General features: G+C 46.2%; 2 protein-coding genes across 4 annotated transcripts; both read left to right on the forward strand.

Annotated features, from left to right (window-relative positions):
* The first annotated feature begins 582 nt into the window (after nt 1-582).
* On the forward strand, nt 583-6,738 carry LOC123045623 (uncharacterized). 3 transcript variants are annotated; one of them, XM_044468747.1, is made up of 14 exons: nt 583-820; nt 2,871-2,936; nt 3,023-3,091; nt 3,172-3,303; nt 3,677-3,778; nt 3,856-3,915; nt 4,083-4,183; nt 4,272-4,353; nt 4,644-4,736; nt 4,814-4,878; nt 5,303-5,315; nt 5,403-5,483; nt 5,989-6,097; nt 6,225-6,738. In XM_044468747.1, the coding sequence occupies exons 1-14, from the start codon at nt 695-697 to the stop codon at nt 6,344-6,346; spliced, it is 1,221 nt and encodes a 406-aa protein (XP_044324682.1). In that variant the 5' UTR covers nt 583-694; the 3' UTR covers nt 6,347-6,738. The 3 variants fall into 3 exon arrangements, with proteins under 3 accessions (XP_044324682.1, XP_044324683.1, XP_044324684.1); XM_044468748.1 differs by lacking the exon at nt 4,814-4,878 and having other exon boundaries at nt 5,292-5,315; XM_044468749.1 differs by lacking the exon at nt 3,172-3,303.
* Nucleotides 6,739-22,005: 15,267 nt separating this feature from the next.
* On the forward strand, nt 22,006-23,831 carry LOC123041465 (7-deoxyloganetin glucosyltransferase). The gene is made up of 2 exons (XM_044464069.1): nt 22,006-22,577; nt 22,704-23,831. Exons 1-2 carry the CDS (start codon nt 22,061-22,063, stop codon nt 23,663-23,665), a joined length of 1,479 nt encoding a protein of 492 aa, XP_044320004.1. The 5' UTR covers nt 22,006-22,060; the 3' UTR covers nt 23,666-23,831.
* The last annotated feature ends 409 nt before the right edge of the window (nt 23,832-24,240 follow it).

Consider the following 24,240-nt stretch of genomic DNA (forward strand, 5'->3'; position numbering starts at 1 on the left):
TCCCCCACCCAAATTTCATGCCAGAAGGCAATATTTCTGCCATTTCCAGGGATCCACCTATAGAAGTTTTTACAAGCTACAAGTGCCCAAGGCTTTTCATAAAAGGGACCCCCAAAGTAGCCTTAGTGCTGAAGAAATTGGGATTCTTAGTATTATACTTGTAAGCCATAAGTTTTTTCCAGTCACCATTTCTATCATCATAAAACCTTTTTCCCAAGAAGCCAAAAGGGCCATATTGAATTCTTTAAGGTTGGGTACCCCCATACGACCAAATTCTTTCTTCCTGGAGATCAGCCCCCAGTTAGCAAGATGATACTTGTGATTATCACCCACATTACCCCAAAAGAAGTGAGACATTTAAGATGTAATCATATCAATAGCCCATTTGGGAATTTTAACAATAGACATTAAGTAGGCAGGAATACTAGCAATACAAGTGGTAAGAAGGATATCCTTGTGTTTTTTAAATTCTTATATTTTTCCATAATGTGCCGGCCCACGAGGGGTGCGCGTGAGCGAGTCTGCCGGCCGGATAGAGCTGGCCCAGCCCATCTGGACCAGCTTATTTTCAGTCAGGGCCAAGCCCTCTCGTTTCCATCTTTTCCTCCTCTCTGTTCCAGTGAATTTCACTCGCACAAACCTGAAATCGAACCTGAAATCAAACCAAGATCGAGCGGAAGCACGGCAGCAAGCAATGGAGGCGCTGCTGGAGCTAGAGAAGGTGCAGAGGGTGCTCTCCCTCATGGGCTCCCGCGGCCTCTCCGACTCCGACGGCAGCGGCGGCGGGGACCGCTTCCTCGCCCACTTCCTCCTCTTCCTGGTATGGTTTGCCTAGCCACTTCGTCCCTTTCTCTCCCGCCGTGTTCACGAATCCAATCACCTCAGATCCGTAAGTATGCGCGCTTGCTTGACTAGCAATTTCGGCTGAACTGACGGTCTTGTCGATATATTAGCAATTTTTTGATTAGTTTAATCCAAAAGTAAATTATATGACGACAGTGCTAACAAGTAACAATATTAATCTCATACTCCCTCCGTCCCATAATATAAGAGTATTTTTGATAGTAGTGTAGTGTTAAAAACGCTCTTATATTATGGGACGGAGCCACAGAGGAAGTATATTGTAAGCTAATCATGCGAGTGCGTGCCAGGCATAGAACAGGCACAAACCAACCGTACCTCCCTAAAACCTAATGACTCGTAATTACTTAGCTATCAATTATCCTTTTTGCAACAGGCAAAGATAAAGTGCACACATGACATAGGTCTGAGCTGACTCGTTCAGGAAACACGATGCGAGCGGGCGAGGCGAGGTGGGTGATGGAGGAGGAGCGCCGAGCGCGCATGTAACACTCCTTTTCTCATGCTCCAATGAGATGTGGAAGAGAGTTCTGTCCCAACTCTCCTCCACTCCTGGCGTCGAGCTAAACTTCCCACTATGTCATGAAAGCACAAATGGGCCTTCGAGATTTATCCAAGACTTATTTAATATATACGCCTAAAGGCCATCCAACTTTCAACAGCTCCTATATCTACTCGCCATTGGTCTAATTCTCGGTCAGTATGGTGCTTACATGTGCTTGTTGGATCAGAAGCAATGACTGTAGCTTCAAATATGTGAGGTGGAGTGGGATCCTACAATTAGAGAAAACATGACTGTTGCACATTTCTAAACCGTCAACAGCTGTGAACTACATTTCCCCATCAAATGGTTATATTCTTGTCTCTTGAGTTGTTTAAATCCACAGTTTGCTAGGTCTGGCAGGCCTGTAGCATGATTTCCTTTCTTCATTTTCTGTCAAACCTGGTTTGGGTAACGTTTATGTTCCGAACTTCTAGTGGTTTCATTAATAAATTGGGGAGAGACCCCTTTATGAGTTTTTTGTTGCTAGATAACCAAGAGATGCCCTTGTAGGCTTAATTATTTTATGATCATTAGAATATATTTTGCGGTTTTAGGCTTAGTAGAACTAAAACCGAGTACATGATGTGCGGTTTTAGTACTACTAGGCGCGAGGAGTAGGAGGTTAGCCTTGTTGGGCATGTGGTGCCTCAGAAGGACACCTTTCGATATTTGGGGTCAATGCTGCAGAAGGATGGGGGTATTGATGAAGATGTGAACCATCGAATCAAAGCCGGATGGATGAAGTGGCGCCAAGCTTCTGGCATTCTCTGTGACAAGAGAGTGCCACAAAAGCTAAAAGGCAAGTTCTACAGGACGACGGTTGGAACCGCAATGTTGTATGGCGCTCAGTGTTGGCCGACTAAAAGGCGACATGTTCAACAGTTAGGTGTGGCGCAGATGCGTATGTTGAGATGGATGTGTGGCCACACGAGGAAGGATCGAGTTCGGAACGATGATATACGAGATAGAGTTGGGGTAGCACCAATTGAAGAGAAGCTTATTCAACATCGTCTGAGATGGTTTGGGCATATTCAGTGTAGGCCTCCAGAAGCTCCAGTGCATAGCGGACGGCTAAAGCGTGCGGAGAATGTCAAGAGAGGTCGGGGTAGACCGAATTTGACATGGGAGGAGTCCGTAAAGAGAGATCTGAAGGACTGGAGTATCACCAAAGAACTAGCTATGGACAGGGGTGCGTGGAAGCTTGCTATCCATGTGCCCGAACCATGAGTTGGTCCCGAGATCTTATGGGTTTCACCTACCCCAACTTGTTTGGGACTAAAGGCTTTGTTGTTGTTGTTGTTGTAGAATATATTTTCAATTGATTTGCATGCCTTGCCTGTTCCTATCTCTGTTAAATTCACTATCTCTTGCTGACATTTGAAAGGTTCCTGTGATAGTTGAATTATAGCAGACTGAATGCATGTCAGTGTTCATGATTTGAGTCCTCTTCATTTTGTGCATATAGGCGCAACCGTTTGATTCACTTGCCATTGAGAAGAAGGTCGTATTAATCTCTGAGCTTTTGAGAGAGGTAATCTTAGTGACCCGTTGCCACATGTTGAATTACTTATTTTCAAATGTTTTCCATACTGAATTGATATTGAGAATTGTTTGAAGGTTAATTCTGATACACTCAAAGAAGTTCAACGTCTAGCCAGTCTGGAAGGTACTAATAGGGAAGATGAAGTAAGTATTATTCCCACTTTACCTTGTAAGTGAACTAAGCAAATTTGTTGTTAACTGGCACTGGCACTGGCATTCTGTAGAGATTATGTCCTTTAATATCGAGCCAGCCAACTAAGAAGTTCAAGACGGATGCCGAGAAATTAACCATTCAGGATGCGCCTATGATTGGATTCGATGCCATGATGAGAGCCAATTCCACACTTGAAGATTTTGTGTGTACTCTTTGATACCTGTGACAACCTTAGTTGCTCTGTGCTTCTCTAAGACTGTGCTAGTACTATCCTGTTGCCTTCTTTTCAAAGTTCTCATGATTTTGCTTGTGGAAGAAAAACATTGAACTCACTTATGGACATTAGGTTTCATATCAAAATAAGACAAATTGACGTGGAGTACATTTTTCTTATTCTTTAATCATACCGTTTAAGAATTTCACACACAAACTATATCAGTGAGATGTCTACACCTTCGGTTGTTCTCAACTTCTCATGCAAGCACGTTTTTGTACTTTTGTTTCTTATGAAAATGTCCTTATAGATGTTACATAGAATGCTCCTATTCTTAACTTTACTTTTCTTGAAATGGCAGTGCAGGTCATACTTCATATTTCATGGTTTGGATGTTAACAGACCACACTCTGTTTTCAAGTTTCTTCCTTTACTTTCTTTTACAGAGAGCTACATATACCAGGTTTTTGCTGAAATGTGCTTCACAGTTCTCCATATGTTTTTTTTTCATTAGGCAAACTAAAATCTTTCTTGTTGCAGTTAGATGCTTCAAATGAAGACAGTTTGCTATTAGTTCCAGACAACAACTCTTCTTCAACAGTAAGATTTGGACTTTTGATTTAGTTATCTTGTGGAGCATGATACGTGACATGATCTGTCTCGAATCTGATCAACAAAGATCTTGGATTATTATATGTACATTGACTTTCTCATTTAGTTATTTACTGTTTTTTCTTCTTCTTATTTTCCATTTATTACCAATGCAGGTATTGGAAAGGAAAATACAAGGTTCTAGTCAGATGTCCTTGTCTGACATGCTTGACCCCCTTGATAATTTTCTTCAATGCCAGGGGTTAATGACAGATCAGTTGGGAACTTTCTGCTCCATGCCCTTGTAAACATGTAAAATATTCTCCATACCTGATTGAATTAGCCCTATATTTCCCATGTTATAGATTGCGAAATGAACTCAAATCTGGCATCCAATATTGGTCTCTAGAGAGGAAGCTTTGTCAAGCATTATCAAGAAACGATAAGGTAACTAGAGCTGCTTCTTAGATCATATGTTATATTCACTCATATTTGCTGACCCATGGATACACTGAAGTATGTAATATTGAAACATGAAAGAGCAAAGGCCAGATGGTAAGTATTACGCTCTAATGGGAATAGATATAGCCATATAAGAGCTTGCCAGCTTGCGCACAAAAATGTGAAGTGACAAATGCTTAAACATCAAATTCTTTTTTTTGCAACCAAACATTTCTGCCGCAGATAACATATATCTTGTCAAACTGAAAATAGTTGCTACAAAATTTTCTCTATAGATATCTATCGAAGATGTTATGGAAGCAATCCATCTCAAATCATTTGACTATCGAGTCCTTAATCTGATGATGTATCGGCTTACTGGTCAGCAGGTATATACATCTTTGTCTTTGTTGCCTTATCGATTGCCAGCTATTGTCAACCAGACCTTTTCTTTGATTATTTCTAGGTCAATGACTTGCATATGGAGTTCTTGTCTGTCTCAGAATTTTTAGTTGAGATATGTGATGACCTGTGAGTATACTCTAAATCAGTCTTGCATGCACAAGTGCAATGGTGCAGTCTCTAGTTTGTACATAGAATGGTGCAGTTCATGTCCTTAAAGAATATCTAGCACATCTGATCTGCTTGATTGAATGCTCTAGGGAGGTAGTGTATGTGTGTAAGAAGAACTTTAACCAGATATGTGCAAAACTGTAACTGTCTTGAAAATGATGTGCTATATGTTGGACTTGAAAATAAAGTCTTTTCATGAATGAACTTTTGACTTCAGTTACGAAGTTGTGGTGCAATCTATAATGTAATGACCTAACTAAATGGAAATCCAATTACAATAAAATTATGAGTCACCTTCTCGATATTTAGAGAAGTTCCTTCTTCTGTACAGCATCAGTGAAAACAGTTGTTTCACCACTGACTTGTTTTAGCTATCTCGCAGGTATGATTATGAGGTACGTGTTGCTAACTACATTATCACTAAAAATTATGCGCGCATTTCTTCATATCTAACTGTTAACTAGTTAAATTATGTGTTGCAGGATGATGTGGTTAACAATACTTTTAACATCCTCCGCATGTTTGCTGTGATATATGGACCTTTAGATGCACCAAAGATGCTGGTGTGTAACAAATTATCTGTGCCTTTTACTTCATGGCATATTATTTGTTATAATGTCACTGATGTATTCCTAATTTTTCTGGTGCTCTCTATTCTCAGTCAACTTAGTTCCTGCTTATAAAATGCGAGTTTCTTTAATTCCAAGTATCTCACACTTAGTTTACTGACGTTTTTTATTTACGTAAGGACTGACCTTGTACAAACTAAAACTATACCTCAATGCACGAGTTATTGCATTGGAAGAAGTGGTTATGTGTGGCATGGAGAGCATCTGGTTAGCCTCATGTGAATTCTTGAGATATTCGCAAATCTAATGATAAACTTGGTAGTTGAAAGTAGGTTCAAATTCTTTTGAATTATTTACATTGTAATAGCTCTGGCTTATGGAAATTGCTCTATCATATGTTTAAATTACATTTTTGCAGATAAGCTTTACTAGATCTTAGCTTTTATCTTTTTATAAGTCTAATGGTAATTTGTTCTGCGAATGGCTGCTGTACGTATAGGCCAAGTGCATCGGTGAAGCTGAGGAAAAATATGAGAGCTTCTCAAAGAAATTGGACCCTAGCATCTCAAGAAGTTACTGGAGAAGATGTGAGGAGGCTACAAAGGAAGGTATGCCTTCTTTCTTTGGTTTGAAGATATACTGATAATTAGTATCTTCATCTGATTTGGTTTATCTTTTTTAAAATAATTCCTGGAGTGCTAAAGCATAAATGCGGTCATGTGTGTCATCTTGTAGGTGGAAAAATATCAGGCCATGCGTATGGCACATGGAATATCCCTCCTTTGATAAGAGATGAAGGATCATTTCGCCTTGATAGATTGAACAGAGGTGATGCTTCTGCCATGACCATCAGATGACAGATACCATGCTCTGAGCATCTTAAAAAGGAGGCTTAGTTATCATTGCTAGTAAATGCCTTGCAAGCAAATTTCGCAAGATTTTGCATAAGCTCTTCTTAATTTACTAGAGATCTTGTGCTGTTGCAAGCATGTTATTTGGGAGGATGCGAGCCAATGCAACTATATTTTGTGCTTTGATTGAAACTCAAGCTCAATCAAGCCAAAACTGCACTAGTTGACCCAAATTCCATTAACCCACTCTTTTGCTGCATATTTGCAAGAGATAAGGGCTAAATCCTTTTATGGCCGTGCAAAGTTGAAAAAACCACCCCGTGTGCCCGTGACATGTGGGTCACTCTATGTCAATGACTTGTGGGCCTAGGAGCATTCAAGGAGTGTTTTGCTTGACCTGTGATAACTACTGTAGATGATAGTATCATAGTCGTATCGTTTCTCGATCTTGCCAAATAGTATGACATAACTTTTGTTGCTTCCTTGCTAACATACACCACCTCCTTGCTAACATACGCTACCAATCGGGCGCCTTTGTTGGCACGTTTCTGGATCTCTGAATGCTACACAACAAGCACATTATTGTGGTCTGTTTCTTTCAACTGTTTGCCTGTAGTTGTCTTGGTATACAATCAGTCGGCACATGTTAACACAGTTGCATCCTTCATGCTACAGTTGCTTCAAGCATATTTTATGAGCCATTGCCGAGAACAACACTTGCTAGGCAAGTATTCTAAGAAAGAGTGGCATTCGGTTAGTTACCTACATTTTTTTCAGTTAGTGTTATGGAAATATGCAATGGAGGTAACTACCGTTTAGCTGGTCCAGTAAGGGCATGTACAATGGTTGATAAGATAGTCTTATCTTAAATTTTGCATGTAATTTAGAGATGACAAAAAAAGAGTCTACAATGGGTCATCTCTTAGCCTTATCTTCAATAAGTAGCAATTCCTAAAAACGTGGTGAGACATATTGTGCTAAGAGATCATCTCTTGTCTTCTCTTAAATAAGAGAAGACAAGCCTTTTCTTATAAGTTCTCTCTTCTCCACCTCATCATTAATCCTACGTGGCACTCCTAAGATAGCACCATTGTACATGCCCTTAGTATTATCCTACTTTTAATCTTTCCATTTAGGGACAGCCAGATTTATATTTGGTGTCTTTATTAGCTTAACCCTGTGAAGATTCAGAGGAGTTGCTTTGTGTTTTCTATGGAGATAAATATACTTTTCGTTCCTTAACTCTTGGCGGAGTCTAGATTTAGTCCTTCAACTTCAAAACCGGACAAGTTGCGCCTCTAAATCTTAATACCGGACAAGTTTAGTCCCTCGTCTCGGCTAACCCGGTATCGCTGCTGACTTAGTATGGTTTTGACTGGCGTCCATGTGGCAGTATTTCTCTCTCCCACCTGGCCCTATCTCTTCCTCCTTCGTCCTATGTCAGTTTGAGCATTTTTCATCAAACATAGGATGCGCGCCTACCATTGTGGTCCTGCTAGCCACCATACGTCACCATGGCCGCATCCTCGGCTGCCTACTGGTCGCTCCAAGCCGCCGCTACCTTCTCATCGCTGGCCGCGTGCAACAGCCCTGCTAACCCCGTGCACCTCGCCATGGCACAACCCCTGGCTGCCTGCCAACCTCTACACGCACTACCACGGGTCGCACCAGTACGAGACAGGAGCTCGCCGGTCACGCAAGCGACCAAGCTGACGTTCGTGCCGTTTTGGAGCTCCCCTTCAGGAAACCATCGCCGCCTGGTCGACGACGAGATACTCAAACTCCGGACGCGTCGAGCTCGGCGGCGTGCATGTACTGATAGACCTATGGTGTACCTCCTCGACGTTGTCTGTGGAATGCTCGCGGAGGGCCTGGACGACGCGCTCCCGCCACTATTACATGCAGCCACGCGTTCGTCGCCGCCGGTGGTGCTTGCCCTCGAGCTCGCGGCGCTCGCATCCGGGACCGCGTTGGGGTAAGGGCCAGGCCGCGGAGTCGAGGCACCCGGGCGTCAAGCTCCAGCACGTTGCTCGGGAAGCTTCTATGGCCGGTTTGGGTGCGCCCGCGACGACGGCATGGTTCGCGCTACTGTATGCGACCGCCCCGCCGTTCCACCGCTGTATCCATGCCGTGCAAGCCAGCTTTCCAACCGTCACCACCGCCCCCGCGGGATGCTCCTGGCCGCCAGCAATGGGATCACCAGAGGTGCTGCTGGACATGCGGGGGTAGAGCAGCATGACCGTCGGGATGGACGAGATGACGAGCATCCGCTGCCTACGAAGTGTTCGATAAAATGCCTGACACCAGTAAGAAGGTGGTGATGAGGCGGACGTTGTGTTTAACTTGGGACTGGTCAAAGCCGGGTTGAGTCAGCACAGAAACAACCTCATGGACTATACTTGTCTGGTTTTAAGAGTTAGAGTTGCAAGTTGTCTGGTTTTAAAGTTAAAGAACTAAATCTAGACTTCGCGAAAAGTTGAAGGGCGAAAAATACACTTTTTTCTTTTTTTATGGGGGAGTCGCTTTGTAGTATTATCAGAGGAAAAAAAGGGAGATGTTTTTCCTTTATTATAGTGATGCAGCCCTTAACAGGAAGTAGATTATAAGTGGTATGTACTCCCTTCATACCTAAATATAAGACGTTTTGGTGGCGAAAATGTATGAGTACACATGGTGGCACGCGAGGTCTATATCTCACCATCCATTATGTCATGATTCATTCCGTATTCATACCACTCGTCAGGTATATGCATTTCTCAGGATGTGGTATTTCTTTATAGACAATGTATTCCCAGTGTCAATTAGTGACCCTGGCCCACCGGGATGACAAGAGGAGTTAATCTCTCATTTATTTTAGGAGATGCCTGATGGCACCCTGCACATATTATCTGTTGCCCCTCTCTATCCCGCAGCTCCTCGCTTAATTATCCTCCATGATTCTTGCAGTTTCTTCCTCCTGTTTATCCCACATTGGTTCATCGGCTCTACCCATGGACAGCTGCTACCAACGGTAACATGTCCCAAACTTTTTTTTACTCATCCTCTCACCAGCAACTGCTCACCCCCTCGCATTCGTCCTCCTCGTCAACTCTATTCGTGTTCAACTTCTGGCCTTCCCCGCTTTGTGCTCTATCATGTGCTCCTCCATGTTCTAGTCTAGTTCATTAATTAGCTCCTCCAACACATATTCATTCAGACCAAGTAGCTCCCATTCTGTTCATCCAATGGCATGAATGGATTAGTTCGTGAGCTCCTTCAACACACCTTCTAATGATCTAATCCACCTTGTGCCATTCGGTGCTCTCATCAACTCTGGGTATGCAACTTGTTCAGAATCAATTTCAAGCTCCTTTTTTTGCAAGGGACAATGCAAGCTCCTGTACTAGGTTCCCAACGAGCCTAGAAAATCAATAACAAAACCTCGCCTAAGCACATGTTTTAAGCATAGCAACGGTATTCCTATAGTAGAAACATTAACGAACGGCTACCCTTCCGCTGTCACTTGAGCTTGGTACAATGGTCACCTTATCATTTTGTCTTCTCCCAACTGGCAGGTTGAAGAAGGTTGCACAGTGTAGGAGTATTACTGTTACCTTCCCATGAAATTTGTTAGTAACGTAACACATATATGTTATTTACATTCATTCTTATGGGGATATCCCATCATCCGCGAGGTAATACTGCAGCATTAACATGACCAGTGGCAGCTTTGATGAACTGATACAACAGTACCCTCAATAATACACACGAAAAATGAAGTTGGGCAACACAAACCAAAACAAAACCGGCAGCTAGTGATGAGTTAAATGCCATTCAAGGCATACAGGTTTGAGACAACCACATTTAAATGTTACAGACCAGTCTTTTAAATGGCCTACACCACATTAACATGGCAGAACGGTCAAGACCGTATTTTGCATGCATGTTCGCTTGTATCTAATTCCATTTAAGATGGCTAGCCACCAACCCATGTACACGAGTATTTGCTGAATTAACCTCGCGTATTGTTTGGGTATTCATTCAATCACTATATTAATTGCTAATCTTATAGCATAGATGGACCGCCCAGATTTCATCCTTGCGCGTCACCATGCCCCAAAAATCCGCGTCCGTTTTGGTGGCCCGTCATGAGATTTTCCTGCTTGTTTCGGCAGCCTGTAGCTTGTATCTTGTACATTATCATCGACTTGGATGATGGGTGGCTGGAGATCGTAAAGGAAGCCCAGCCTCGAGTTTGCGTACTAGTGACGATCACGGGATACAATTCTTGGCTCTGAGATCCCAAGTGATAACATATACTCTCTCCGTTTCTAAATATAAGTTTTTTTAGACGTTTTAAATAGACTACAACATACCGATGTATGTAGACATATTTGATCGAAAAAGGGGTTTTCCCGCTTTGTATTCCAAAGCAACCAACACCGATACACAGATAGTGCTGAGGCGAACAGCCCAACAAGCCCAAAAGAGAAAAAGGAAGAGAAAACAAATACCAATAATGGCAGCTCGAGTGAATCAACCTGTGGTTGAGTTGGTTAGGTGGACAGTGGTATCCCCAACCCACCAGGGTTCAAATCCTGGTGCTCGCATTATTTCTGGATTTATTTCAGGATTTCCGACGATGCGCTTTCAGTGGGAGGAGACGTTTTCGTCGACGACGAGGCGCCTACGGTGACTTCGTAAATCTCAAAATGATATGCCGGTTCAATCTTTTGGAGGTGCTCATAGGGGTAGGGTGTGTGTGCGCGCGTTCATAGGGATGAGTGTATGCGTGTGTATATGAGCGTTTGTGTCCGTACTGATGCTAAAAAAGGGCAGCTCGACAAAGCGAGGATGACCCGCCACCGCAGCGCCCTCCGGAATCGACCCACCACGATACAAGGCTTCGATCCGCCGCGTACCAAGCAGCACCTTCAAGAAGGAATCCATCCACCCCCTAAGACATATTTTACAGTTATAGTGTAGATTTACTCATTTTACTTCGTATGTAGTCATTTGCTGAAATATTTAAAAAGACTTGTACTCCCTCCGTTCCAAAATAAATGACCCAACTTTGTATTATATTTGTACAAAATTAGTACAAAGTTGAGTCATCTATTTTAAAACGGAGGGAGTATTTGGGAACGGAAGTAGTATGTACAAAACACTCTGGTCGTTTCTGTTCTGGATTTCAAGGTTCCCTGTCGCAAAATTATTTGCTTTCGTTCCAAAAATCGCAGGCCCAAAGCCAATGAAGCGGGCCCTACATATTTTTTTTGAGGGAAAGCGGGCCCTACATATTGCTTGGGCTGGTTTGATTGAACTCCCATCCAGATTGGCAGATGGTATCTCCCGTGCGGTTTTTTACCAGCGCGTTCCGTATGCAACTTGTATCTTGGCCGTTCATCAACAGTGCAGTCACATCAGCGGGACCACACAGCTGTCTGTTCTGCATGGTATTCCCACGCCCCACGAATCTGAACACCGAGTATATTGCCCTGTATTCCACTTGATTTGACTCGCTGTAGGTCCAGGTCAGTAGATTCTGCTGCGGTCAGGTCCTACGCACCCTCTCTACTTCTTCGATGTGGCTGCACTGCTGGATATGAGGGATTCACACAGAAATTCGAGTATGTTAAAGTGCGCCATATCTGTTCAGTTGAGTCGGATCATTGCTTTGTACTGCTGGATATACATCACCAACACCCCAACAGCAACACACATACTTCGAAACCTTTTCGTTATGAGAACATTTGGCAGTCTCATAATGATTGCGATCACCTGGTGGCCGAAACTTGGCGCAGCCAAGCTAGACAACCGGGTTTGCATGGTGTCATGGACTCCTTCGCGGCTCTAGAGCAGACGCTCAAGCCATGGGGTGTTCGAGAATTTGGTTCCTTGACAAAGACTGTCCGACAACTACAAAAGCGGCTTGACAGATTGCGATGCTAGTCAGTTGGACGAGGCCCATCAGAAGAGGAGAAAACTACTATGTCAAAACTCCGAGAAGCACTCAAATTGGAGGAGATATGGTTTAAACAACGGTCCCGTGTTCCTTGGTTGCGCGAGGAGGACCGCAATACGGCCTATTTCCAAGCGCAAGCAAAGTAGCGTAAACGATTAAACAAGATAGCCAACCTGCAGCGGTTGGATGGTTCTGTCTGCGCTTCAGGAGATGAGGATAAAGAAGAAATCCTTGCGTTCTATCAAAACCTATACACATCACGAGGTTATAGTAACTGTGATGAGTTGCTATCACATGTGCCACACAAGGTAACACCGGCGATGAACCACCTACTGTGCAAACCTTTCGAAGCTTCAGAGGTGCATGACGCGTTATTCCAGATGGCCGCGTCCAAAGCACCTAGGGTAGATGGGTTCACCGCAGGCTTTTATCAGCGCCACTGGGAGCTCTTGAAGCATGACATTATACCAGCAGTGCTTGATTTTTTGAATGGTGGTGAACTACCGGCAGGACTAAATGACACGTCCATCACATTAATCCCTAAGGTACGTCATCCACAGAATATTTCTCAGTACCGTTGCACTGTGCCCAGTTCTCTATAAAATCGCTGTCAAAGCGATAACTAATCGGTTGAGGCCCTGCATGGATGAGATAATAAGTGAAGAGCAAAGTGCATTTGTTCCAGGTCGCCTGATCATTGACAATGTCCTTGTGGCATTTGAGAGTGTGCATACGATGAAGAGGCGAAAGAAAGGAAAAAACTTCTCATGTGCAATCAAATTGGACATGATGAAAGCTTACGATCGAGTGGAGTGGCATTTCCTCGAAGCCATGCTCTTAAGACTTGGGTTTGCTGGTACCCTGGTCAGACTCATTATGAAATGTGTCACATCCGTTCGCTTCTCTGTTCGAGTTAATGGAGAATTATTGCCTTACTTCACTCCTTCGCGAGGACTCCGGCAGGGCTGCCCCATGTCTCCATATCTTTTTTTGCTCTCCGCCGAGGGATTCTCGTCACTGCTGAAGTATTATGGTAACCACATTGATCGGGGCATCCGTGTGGGATTCAGAGCCCCATGGGTAAGTAACCTGTTGTTTGCAGATGACAGCTTGATTTTCATCAAGACGAGCGTGGAAAGTGCATCTTGCTTGAACGATATCCTTACGATATATGGTGAGGCCTCTGGCCAGTGTGTAAACCGAGCAAAAAGCTCCATCTACTTTAGCCCAAACACACCGGCGGCCTTACGAGGGAGTCTCAAACATCTTTTGAATGTACAGTCAGAAGCTTTTTCCGAGCGATATCTCGGTCTACCCACTGCAGTTGGAAGAATTACAAGTGGAACCTTTGAACACATTGGGGACCGAGCGAGGGGGAAAATGCAGGGCTGGTCCGAACGACTATTTGCTTGTGCAGGCAGGGAGACCTTGATCAAATCTATTGTGCAAGCTATACCGACGTTCAACATGTCTTGTTTTCTGCTAACCAAAAAAGTGTGCAAGAATTTGACCTCAAGCATGGCATTCTGGTGGGGGAGTTCGGTTGATCGAGGCTCTCTTCATTGGATATCCTGGGATAAACTTGCTACACCAAAAATCAAGGGAGGCATGGGTTTTCGAGACTTGCAACAGTTTAACATAGCGCTTCTTGGGAAGCACGGATGGAGGTTTCTCACAAACCCGGACACTCTATGCACCAGAGTGATGAAGGGAAGGTATTTCCCGGACTGTGATTTTATGCAAGCATCAATTCCAAAATCTGCTTCAGCCATATGGAGGGCAATCATAGCCGGGCGCGCAGCTCTCAGTGCTGGTCTTGTTAAACGCATTGTTGGATCCCATTAACTGTTTCTATGAAGCCCATGTTCAGGCCACCAGCTTCTACGGTCAATATGGTCGCTGATCTCATTGACACAGATAACTGGACATGGAAGCATGATCTAATACGAACGTCATTTATCGCACCGGACGCGGAGGCGATACTCAACATCCCCCTCCGTCAGGGAGGCGGGGAGGATTTCCTTGCTTGGGCACATGAAAGATCCGGCATCTACTCCGTTAAAACAGCCTACCGAGCTCTAGTGAATCTGAACGAGCGCTTAGCTCTAGAAAAGGGGCAGGTAGCGGGGCCATCAACGAATGAGGAGCAGATGTGGAGCTGCTTATGGAAACTCAAAGTTGTTTCAAAAGTTAGAGTATTCTGGTGGAGGGTAATCAAAGGAATCATCCCGCATGAATCTACTCTACAACACCGTCATATCAAAGACACAAGTTTATGTAAGTTGTGCCTTGCCATGAACGAGGACTTGATGCATGCTCTTGTCCACTGCTCGCATGCAAGGCGTTTCTGGGAGGAGGCGAGATTGCTCTTCGAGATTAATTGGCCACGGCTCCATCCCAGCTCTTGGGCACGTGATATTCTGTGTGACTTGCAATTCACAGACAAGGAACGTGCCACAATCATTACTGTCATGTGGGCTATCTGGATGTCCCACAACAGACGGACTCATGATCAGGAGATTATTGATCCAGCTGCCTCGGTCCGACGCATTCGGGAGGACCTGGCGTTGTTGGAAATTCCCCGATAGAGCTTCATACCGCTGCCGGGTCATGGCTGGCGGCCCGCCTGAAGGAAATCATGTTACGATCAACACGGATGCTGCAACACACTGCGATGCCGGCAACGCCGGCGTGGGGGGAGTAGCCCGCTCTTCCTCGGCATTCCTGGGCGCTTGGTGCAAACCCCACCTTGGGGTCACAGATCCTTTCATTGCTGAAGTGCTAGCCCTACGTGAGGGTGTCATCTTCGCGAAGCTTCGAGGCTACACACACGTGCGACTGGAATCCGACTGTCTTGAGGCAGTTAACCTCTGGAACTCTAGCTACACCGATCGTTCGGTTGTAGCACCGATACTTTCAGAAATTAGAGAGCTCTCTGCTAGCTTTTTGTCTTTTCATATTTCACATGTAATAAGAGCCGTTAATGGTCCTGCACACCTGTGTGCCAAGCGTGCATGTACGCTTGATATGACCGAAAGCTGGCTGGACTCCACCCCTAGCTTCCTGGTTAGCAGCCTTCTGGCTGACTGCCCAGCGAATGCTTTTCATCAATAAAGCTCTCTGAAATTCCCCACAAAAAAAATACTTCTTCGAGGTGGCCCGTCTCCCGTTAATTTATTTGCTACTACTGCTGCTATTGTATAAAAACCGCATCTTTATCCCTGTCTCACTCCTTACATGCTGCGCTGAGTGTTGCCTAAGTACTGGAGTAGTTTATCTGCTAGTCTTGATCAATGGCATTAGTACTAACAACGGTAAAAGGGAACATTTTTTACTAGTCGGGTGTAAATGTTTTATGGCAAAATACAAAACACAGGTGATACCAACAAAGTTCTCACGCACGGAGACCCAAATTGGGCACTTCCAACGAAGAAGTATTTGTATAAGTTGTAAAATTATAGTTAAAGTCCTTCCTGCCCGATCTTGTAAGTGCCCAACACGCTTGAGTAAGTGTTTGAATTTTTTGATATCTCATGTCCAAAAGTTCTTTCAGATCGATCTCTCAAGTGCGCCACATGCAAGAACAAAGTTTTCAAAGTGATGTATTAAACCGATGTGCAGTTTATTGATCTTGCTAAAGGTCATCTTGATTTGATACACTAAGTGTTGGTCAATGTGATAAGAAGGTGTATCTGCATGATTTGTAAAATGATAGTTGAAGTCCTTCGTTCCAGACCTTCTAAGTACCCCATACGCTTGATTGAAGTGCTCAAAAGTTTAACCGAAACCACAAATAATTCAACAAGAGTGAAAAAAGTTTAACTCTGTTACTACATTGGTTGATTTTAATTTCATAACCCGGGAGACCGTACTTATATCCGTGATTACTCATGTTCGGAGATGGGTTTGGCTGTGCACCTGGAAGGTTGTGGGGCTGATTTATTTTCCATTTTGTGTTCTGGCAAGTACGAGTTCTGGGCAGAAATCACATATTTGACCTGAGGACGAAATCAAATCACAAACTGACCTGATTACGAAAAAATTTCACTCTGCTGACCCTTTGGTGTGGCACCCGACAGCTGGGCGCCGCACCATACTGTGCAGCGCCCATCACTTAGGCGTCACACTTCCTACCAGCGTGGCAGCCCTGGTCCAGTTGCGGCCACACACGCACCTGTGCAGCGCCTAAGGGATAGGCGCCACACTGTGACGTGCAGCGCCTATACCTTGGGCGCTGCACAGTGACTTAAGCGTGGCTGCCCCAGCCCGACCAGGCAGTTTCTTCATCTCTCCGCTCTCTGGACAGAGAGCAGCGGCGGCGCCCCATCTAATCCCCCCCTCATCCCTCTCCGATCTGAAGATTTAATCCGTGGATTCGATCCCCAATCCATCCTACTAGGTAAACTCTTTCGTTCTCTTTCTTTTGCTCCGTAAATTTGTTGCCATTTTAGAGATTTGTCCAAGATTTGATGGAACCCTTGATTTGTTTGATTTGCTCGATTTAGGATGTGTATTCATATTGGTAGTACCGTAGTGTTATTTATTTGTTAGTGAAACCCTAGATTGTTTAGTTTTTTTTAGATATATATGAGATGCCTATTTTTATAGATAACTATGAGATGTTGATTTTTGTAGACATATATGAGATGTTTGTTTAGATATATATTAGATGTCGAGTTCATTTGAAATATTAGATGTTTAGTTTATTTGAACACATATGACATATTCATTGTGTGAGAAGGAGATGTTGAGATTCTTTTAGTTGAACACATGTTATATGTTTAGTGTATATTTGAGATGAAGATGAACTCATGTATGTTTATTGTTTGAAATTGTAAGGATGGTTTGGCTTCTGGACGATGTCTACGACGTGCAACACCGGTCCTACATGATGCGCGAGAAGGATAAGGTAATAATGAGTAATCTAAATCTTTTGCAAATTTGCATTTAGTTGAAATTTACATGCCCTAAGATTTGTCATTACTTGTTTTTTGCAGAAGCTTGAACCTCTAAGTGTTCCCTTTACTTTCCCGTTGACCGTATTACACATGTTTGAATGGCTAACGCATTCATTCTTTCTCATCCGTAGCGCACCGAGATCAAGAAAGCAGCCGATGAGAGCCAGTCTATTCTGGAGAAGACACCGGTTGGAACTGGCAATGATGATGGTTCACTACGAGCATTCCTCAAGGTACATATCGCATTCACTATGAGAGCCAGTCTATGTTGCGAAGTTTGATATCTTACACACTTGTTCATGTTACAGCGTCAGGCCAAGAAGTTAAGGCGGTTATCGAACCTTCTCGGTTGCCGTGATCCTGAATATGATGAACCATCTGCCTCTAGGTCTGGTACACCATTAGACCCCGCATCTCACCATGAGGGGGACGATGTGAGTTCATCATATGCTTATATGGATGATGAGGGTGGGATAACCCAAGAGGTATGACTAATCCTTTAGATGTGATTCTCACTTGATTACGACACCGGCCTTCACCATATTGTTTCGTTGTGTGATAGGGCCATGAGCTTGATGATGACATGACTTTGGCGGACGCTCAAGCTCGGTCCGCATATGTGTTCAAGCCTAGGCAGCCCAGACGCCGGTACACGTCCAACGATTATGACAACAAAGGCAACCCAAAGGTGGTCGTAGGGACCTCGCGGATGGCTAGCTTGGATGATGAGGCGGAGGAGGAGGCGGAGGCGGAGCCGCAGGCGGAGGAGGAAGTGCACGAAGAGGAGCCTCGTGCTCCTAAGAAGAAGAAGATTGCCTGCAGGCGTGGCACCAGGAACACACGCGGAAGGCATTAGTGCTTTGTGTTAGGTTGATGAACTTGTGAGGTTATGTTATATGTTGAACTTGTGAACTTGTGAGGTTGATGAACTTGTGAGGTTATGTTATGGTATTTGTGTTTGCAAACTTGAAGTAATGTTGAATTGTCTTAAATGATATGATGTTCAAGTTATTAGTTCTCTTTGCTTAGCATGTCCAGTTTATAGTACTTTTATTGATGTTCTAGTTATGTGAGTGCTGCTGCAGGAGGCCAAAATGGCATCTCTTTCTGCAGTTTTGCTTATAGCAGCACTGCAGCGCCCAACAGTTAGGCGCTGCACTGTACTGTCTGGCGCCCAACCATTAGGCGCTGCACTGTACAGTGCAGTGCCCTACCCTTAGGCGCTGCACTACTCCCATGGCTTGCATCACATCCATAATACTTACAATGACTGCAGCATCACAGCAATTTGAACAAACACAAATTTTATGCCGACGAGTTCATAACTTAAGATAATTCAAACATTAATACGACATGGTTCACGACATATTCATTACCAATGATAAATGGCAGCTTGCCCTAGAAGATAGTTAACGACGAGTGCACCGAAGCGAAGTCCCTACTGAGTAGAGCGAGGCCATTTCCCCTTCTTGTCACGTGCCGAGTCCTCCTCTTGCGCCTCGCGAGCCTTTGCAAGCTTTCTTGCCCTCTCTTCCTCACGAGCAAGTTTCGCTTGGCGTGCCCTCTCCTCCTCTCGTTTCTTCCGCTCCATCCTCTCCTTCTGACGACGCTCTTCCTCCAAGCCTCTTCGAAACGATTCTTCGAACCACCATTGCCGCCTAAGACAATCTGCGTATTGGTCCTTTTTCACATCTTCTGGCACTTCAAGATCTATCCACGTGAAGTACTTGCATAGAGGAGGCGGTGACTGCATAAAAATTTGTTATTAGTGTTGACACACATTTGAGAGTAACATTTTCTCGAGCTTAGTGTTGCATAGAGCAGGCGGTGAAGTACTTCTCGAGCTTACCGGTGGTTGGTCATAGGCGTTAGTTGGAAATGCACGATCATAAGCATAGTTCGGACATACAAAATATCTCCGCCCTTCCGTCCATACTTTCTTTCGGTCGGTGGACACCTTCACCTTGCAAACATCTCCACACCAACATGGCGGGATGTTGACATCTTTCTCCTTCACCTTGTCCAAAGATGCGTCCTCCCACTTGTTTGGCATGTCTTCTTGGTTAGCACACGGTGGCCTTGTCATGGAACCGGATGAAGCCATGCCTACAAAACCGAGAATTATTGGTCAACCCTAACCCCCACTTAACAATGAACACAACCCTAAGACCAACATAACCCTAACACCAACATCAAACACACATAACCCTAACCCTAGCATACTATGAAAGCCTAACCATACCAAATTAGCAAAGAAACACAAATTTGCAAATCCAAGTCAAAACTAGGGTTTCCCCCAAACTAGCAAGATTTGAGAAAAAATGTGACAATTCCTATGGATGAAAACGAGGGGATCGGAGGAGATTACCTTAAGGGAGGGGTTGGCTTCGAAATCCACGGTTAAATACTCCGGATTTGCAAGATTTGAGAAGGATTTGAGAGGGGGGGAGAGGGGAAGAGAGGAGGGCCGCAAGCCTAAGGGTTTGGGTGGGGTGGGGGTGTGTGGGGTGGGGGTGGGAGGGGAGAGAGGGTGGGGCCAGCCCAAGTGGAACACAGACTGTGCAGCGCCCAAGAGCTAGGCGCTGCACATTACATGTGTGGCGCCTATCCCTTAGGCGCTGCAGTGCTGTCTGTGGGGCCGAAACTGGACCAGGGCTGCCACGCTGGCAGGAAGTGTGACGCCTAAGTGATGGGCGCTGCACAGTAGGGTGCGGCGCCCAGCTGTCGGGCGCCACACCAAAGGGTCAGCAGAGTGAAATTTTTTCGTGACCAGGTCAGTTTGTGATATGATTTCGTCCTCAGGTCAAATATGTGATTTCTGCCCGAGTTCTGCAACAGCTCACGAGCATGCACATCCCTGGCAGCTTTTTTAGAAAAAGCAATGGGTCCCACTAGGCATCACATCATCTCTTAATACGGTGGACAAGATAAACAAAATACATGTCTATACGTATGGAACAAGCAAAAATGCTACACCTACGTAATGTGTATGGAACAAGTGGGGCCTGTGGCAGCTTTTCAGAAAGGACCTTCTATCTTCATGCTTGGTGGGCGGCTGTGATTCACGCTGTGAATGGAACGCGAAGGTAAATACCTTTTTTGTGCATTATGGAACTTCCCACTCGTGGTCTCGCAGCTTAAATTTCAGATCCGCGTGACCTGCGTGGTCTCGGTGGACATCGCTGGTGCTTCAATGCTCTCCGTGCAGGCAGCTCACATGGGACGAGTGGACCAAAATGTGATCGCTTGTTGATTGATTAACAGTTTTGCAGATCCAGGATATAATATGTTGATGCATCTAGCCAGATCATCTGTGTACTTGCGCCAATCAGCTATGTACTTGAATAAGTGCAACGCGAGTCATGCATTGAGGTTAACTACTATACTTAGTATTTTAGTAATACTATAGTGAAGTGATATTATGACTTACCTTCTCCAGGATGGCGACGTGTAATAATGTTCGATACATCCGTGTCTACACAAATCTAAAACAACCTAGTTTGGGACTGAGATAATACCCCCCCCCCCCCCCCCTCCTCTCAAAATATAAGAACGTTTTTTACACTATCATAATGTCAAAAGCGTTCTTATATTTTGGGACGGAGGAAGTATATCCCAAGTAACCCACTGCCTAGTGACATGATATTTGCATTGGGCGGTCGGTAAGTGTTGAAAGTAACGAGCGCCAAGGCGGCGGGCCGGCCGGCACACATCAATACAGCATTGTGGGCTTGTGTCTGCCGTGTACACAAATGTTGAAAGTAGGGATGAATTAAATGGATATGTTAGAGTTTGACGGTAAATGGGTGGTCCACTTATGTAAGGTTGTTGCCCCCACCCCGTTGTGGGTACGTGCTGACTCTTTGTCCTCGTCGTGTCGGTGCTGTACGACTTGCATTGTTGGGGTGTGGTTAGTTACCTATGTGATCGACACATGTGTGAAAGAGGGTGACGCCTGTCTTTGTCAATTTTTGTTGAAGCGAGTTTGAGGGAGCGCTACTAAGGGATGGATCCGTTGCGCGGCCGGCCTTTTCTCTCTTTCGTGCGCCGACACCTCTAAAGAACGAGGGCGACAACTTCTAGTAATTATTGAAAGTGTCATTTTTGAAAAATAAAATGAATATTTGTTGATAACTTTTTTTGCAGATGGGTTAGAGTCGCTCTTCATACACTAGCTCTATAAATACAACTTAGCTTCACGCGAGTCGGTTGAATATCAAATTCGGGTTAGTTGATTTTTTGGGAAGGAAGCAGCAGCCGCGCGGAGCACCGAGGCCACAGACGCCGGCGATGAGGCAAGCGAAGCAAGGCCTGGGGTGCCGGCAAGACCTTGGACTGGTAGGAGCTATAGCCGGCAGCGAGTTGGTATAGGCGAGTTCAAAGGTTGACGGGTGCAGGTGCAGGCTCACCGGGGATCTGGTGGTCGCCGGTTTAGAGGGATGGTCGGGGACGGCACCAGCATGGCGGTGGTGGGGAGGGTGGTGCCGCAAGGCTGGCGCGGGAGCACCGCCAATAGCAGGCGATATAAACAGGCGATTGGGCTGGTGGCACATGTGGTGATTTGGGGAAGAAGATGAACCGGGCGGCAGAAAGTTGAAGAAGGTGCCATTCATTTTGCATCGACGGTTCAAAACAAATGTACTAACCAAATTTGTTTTCCAGTAGACTGACACCTACCTACGTTGGTCTAGCATTACTCCTGGCGAGTCCCCTATAAATACCGGGTTCTGTTCCTCAGAGGTCAGCTCAACACAGCCATCGCAACTTGGACTTCAAGTACACAGTATTGTGACTTTGTCCAGCCATCCACGTAACGGCATGGGTTCCGCGCAGGTCGATGCCGACGTTAAGCCGCACGCCGTGTGCGTGCCGCTGCCGGCGCAGGGGCACGTCACGCCGATGCTGAAGCTGGCCAAGATCCTCCACTGCAGGGGCTTCCATGTCACCTTCGTCAACTCCGAGTTCAACCACCGGCGGCTCCTCCGCTCCCGCGGCGCTGCCGCACTCGACGGCATCGAGGGGTTCCGCTTCGCTACCATACCGGACGGCCTCCCGCCGTCCGACGCCGATGCCACGCAGGACGTGCCGTCCCTCTGCCGCTCCACCAGGGAGACCTGCCTCCCGCATTTCAAGAGCCTCCTTGCCGAGCTCAACGCCTCCACCGAGTCGCCGCCGGTCACGTGCATCGTCGGCGACAACACCATGAGCTTCACCCTCGACGCCGCGCGGGACATTGGCGTGCCGTGTGCGCTGTTCTGGACTGCCAGCGTCTGCGGCTACTTGGGCTACCGCCATTACCGCACCTTGTACGACAAGGGCATCTTCCCACTCAAAGGTAATTTAATGGCGGTTTCGACAGATCAGTCCTAGTACAAGTTTTCAATAACACTGCGTGCCTCAGTGTCACGAGGAGATAAAACTTTGCGGATGAATTAATTGTGCACATACTGTGAGCATGCAGACGCGGAGCAGCTGACCAATGGGTATCTGGACACACCGGTGGACTGGACGGCGGGGATGAGCAAGCACATGCGGCTCAAAGACTTCCCGAACTTCATCTGGTCGACGGACCCCGACGAGTACATGGCCCACTTCGCCCTCCACGTGACGGAGCGGCTGGCGGAGGCGGACGCCGCCATCTTCAACACCCTGGAAGAGCTCGAGCCAGCGGCGCTGGACGCGGTGCGCGCCATGCTCCCGCCCACCGTGCCCGTCTACACCATCGGCCATCTCCCCTTACTTGCCGAGGAGATCGTGCCACAGGGCGGCACGTTGGACGCGCTGGGGTCAAACCTGTGGAAGGAGGACGTCTCATGCTTCGACTTTCTGGACGGCAAGGAGCCCCGGTCGGTCGTGTACGTGAACTACGGCAGCATCACGGTGATGAGCAACGAGGAGCTCCTCGAGTTCGCGTGGGGGCTAGCCAACAGCGGCCAGCCGTTCCTGTGGATCATCAGGCCGGACCTCGTGAAGGGCGACGCCGCCGTGCTGCCGCCGGAGTTCCTGGAGTCCATCGAGGGGCGCGGCGTGCTGGCGAGCTGGTGCCCGCAGGAGGCAGTGCTGAGGCATGAGGCGGTGGGCGTGTTCCTGACGCACTCCGGGTGGAACTCGACGGTGGAGAGCCTGTGCGGCGGGGTGCCGACGCTGTGCTGGCCCTTCTTCGCGGAGCAGCAGACCAACAGCCGGTACAGCTGCGTGGAGTGGGGCGTGGCCATGGAGATCGGCCACGACGTGCGGCGGGAGGCGGTGGAGGCCAAGATACGTGAGGCCATGTCCGGCGAGAAGGGGAAGGAGATGCGCCGCCGGGCCGAGGAATGGAGGGAGGCCGGCGTCCGCGCAACGCGGCCAGGCGGGCGCTCGCGCGCCAATCTCGAGAAGCTGGTCGCCGACTCCCTCCTCTCGGGCGGCAAACCGCGTGATTAAATTACCACTTACTACTCCTACGTATCGTACCTACGTATTTCAAATTGGTTACTGTGACAAGATCTAAATTTGCAAGTGCTCTGTCATAGTACTATACGTTGAACGCATGCAGGGCATGCGGTTCGCTGTACTTTCTGATTTGATACATGGACATCATTGTCGTCTACATTGACGCCGGTGACGAAGGTCTATTCCTGATTGCTCCATTTCCTTCATCAGTACAGACACAAGCGCTCATATACACGCGCATACACTCACCCCTATGAACGCACACACGCACACCCTACCCCTATGAGCACCTCCGAGAGACTGAGCCGGCATATCATCTTGAGATTTACGAAGTTACCGTAGACGCCTCGTCGTCGACGGGAACGTCTCCTCCCACTGAAAGCGCATCGCCGGAAATCCTGAAATAAATTCAGGAATAATGCAAGCACCAGGATTTGAACCCTGGTGGGTTGGGGATACCACTGTCCACCTAACCAACTCAACCACAGGTTGATTCGCTAGTGCATTCATTGCTTATCCATTGTATTGTGTACTAGCGGTTGACACGTGCCTTGCCGCGTGTCGTT

This window comes from Triticum aestivum, chromosome 2B (assembly GCF_018294505.1).
Source record: "Triticum aestivum cultivar Chinese Spring chromosome 2B, IWGSC CS RefSeq v2.1, whole genome shotgun sequence".
Lineage (NCBI taxonomy): Eukaryota > Viridiplantae > Streptophyta > Magnoliopsida > Poales > Poaceae > Triticum > Triticum aestivum.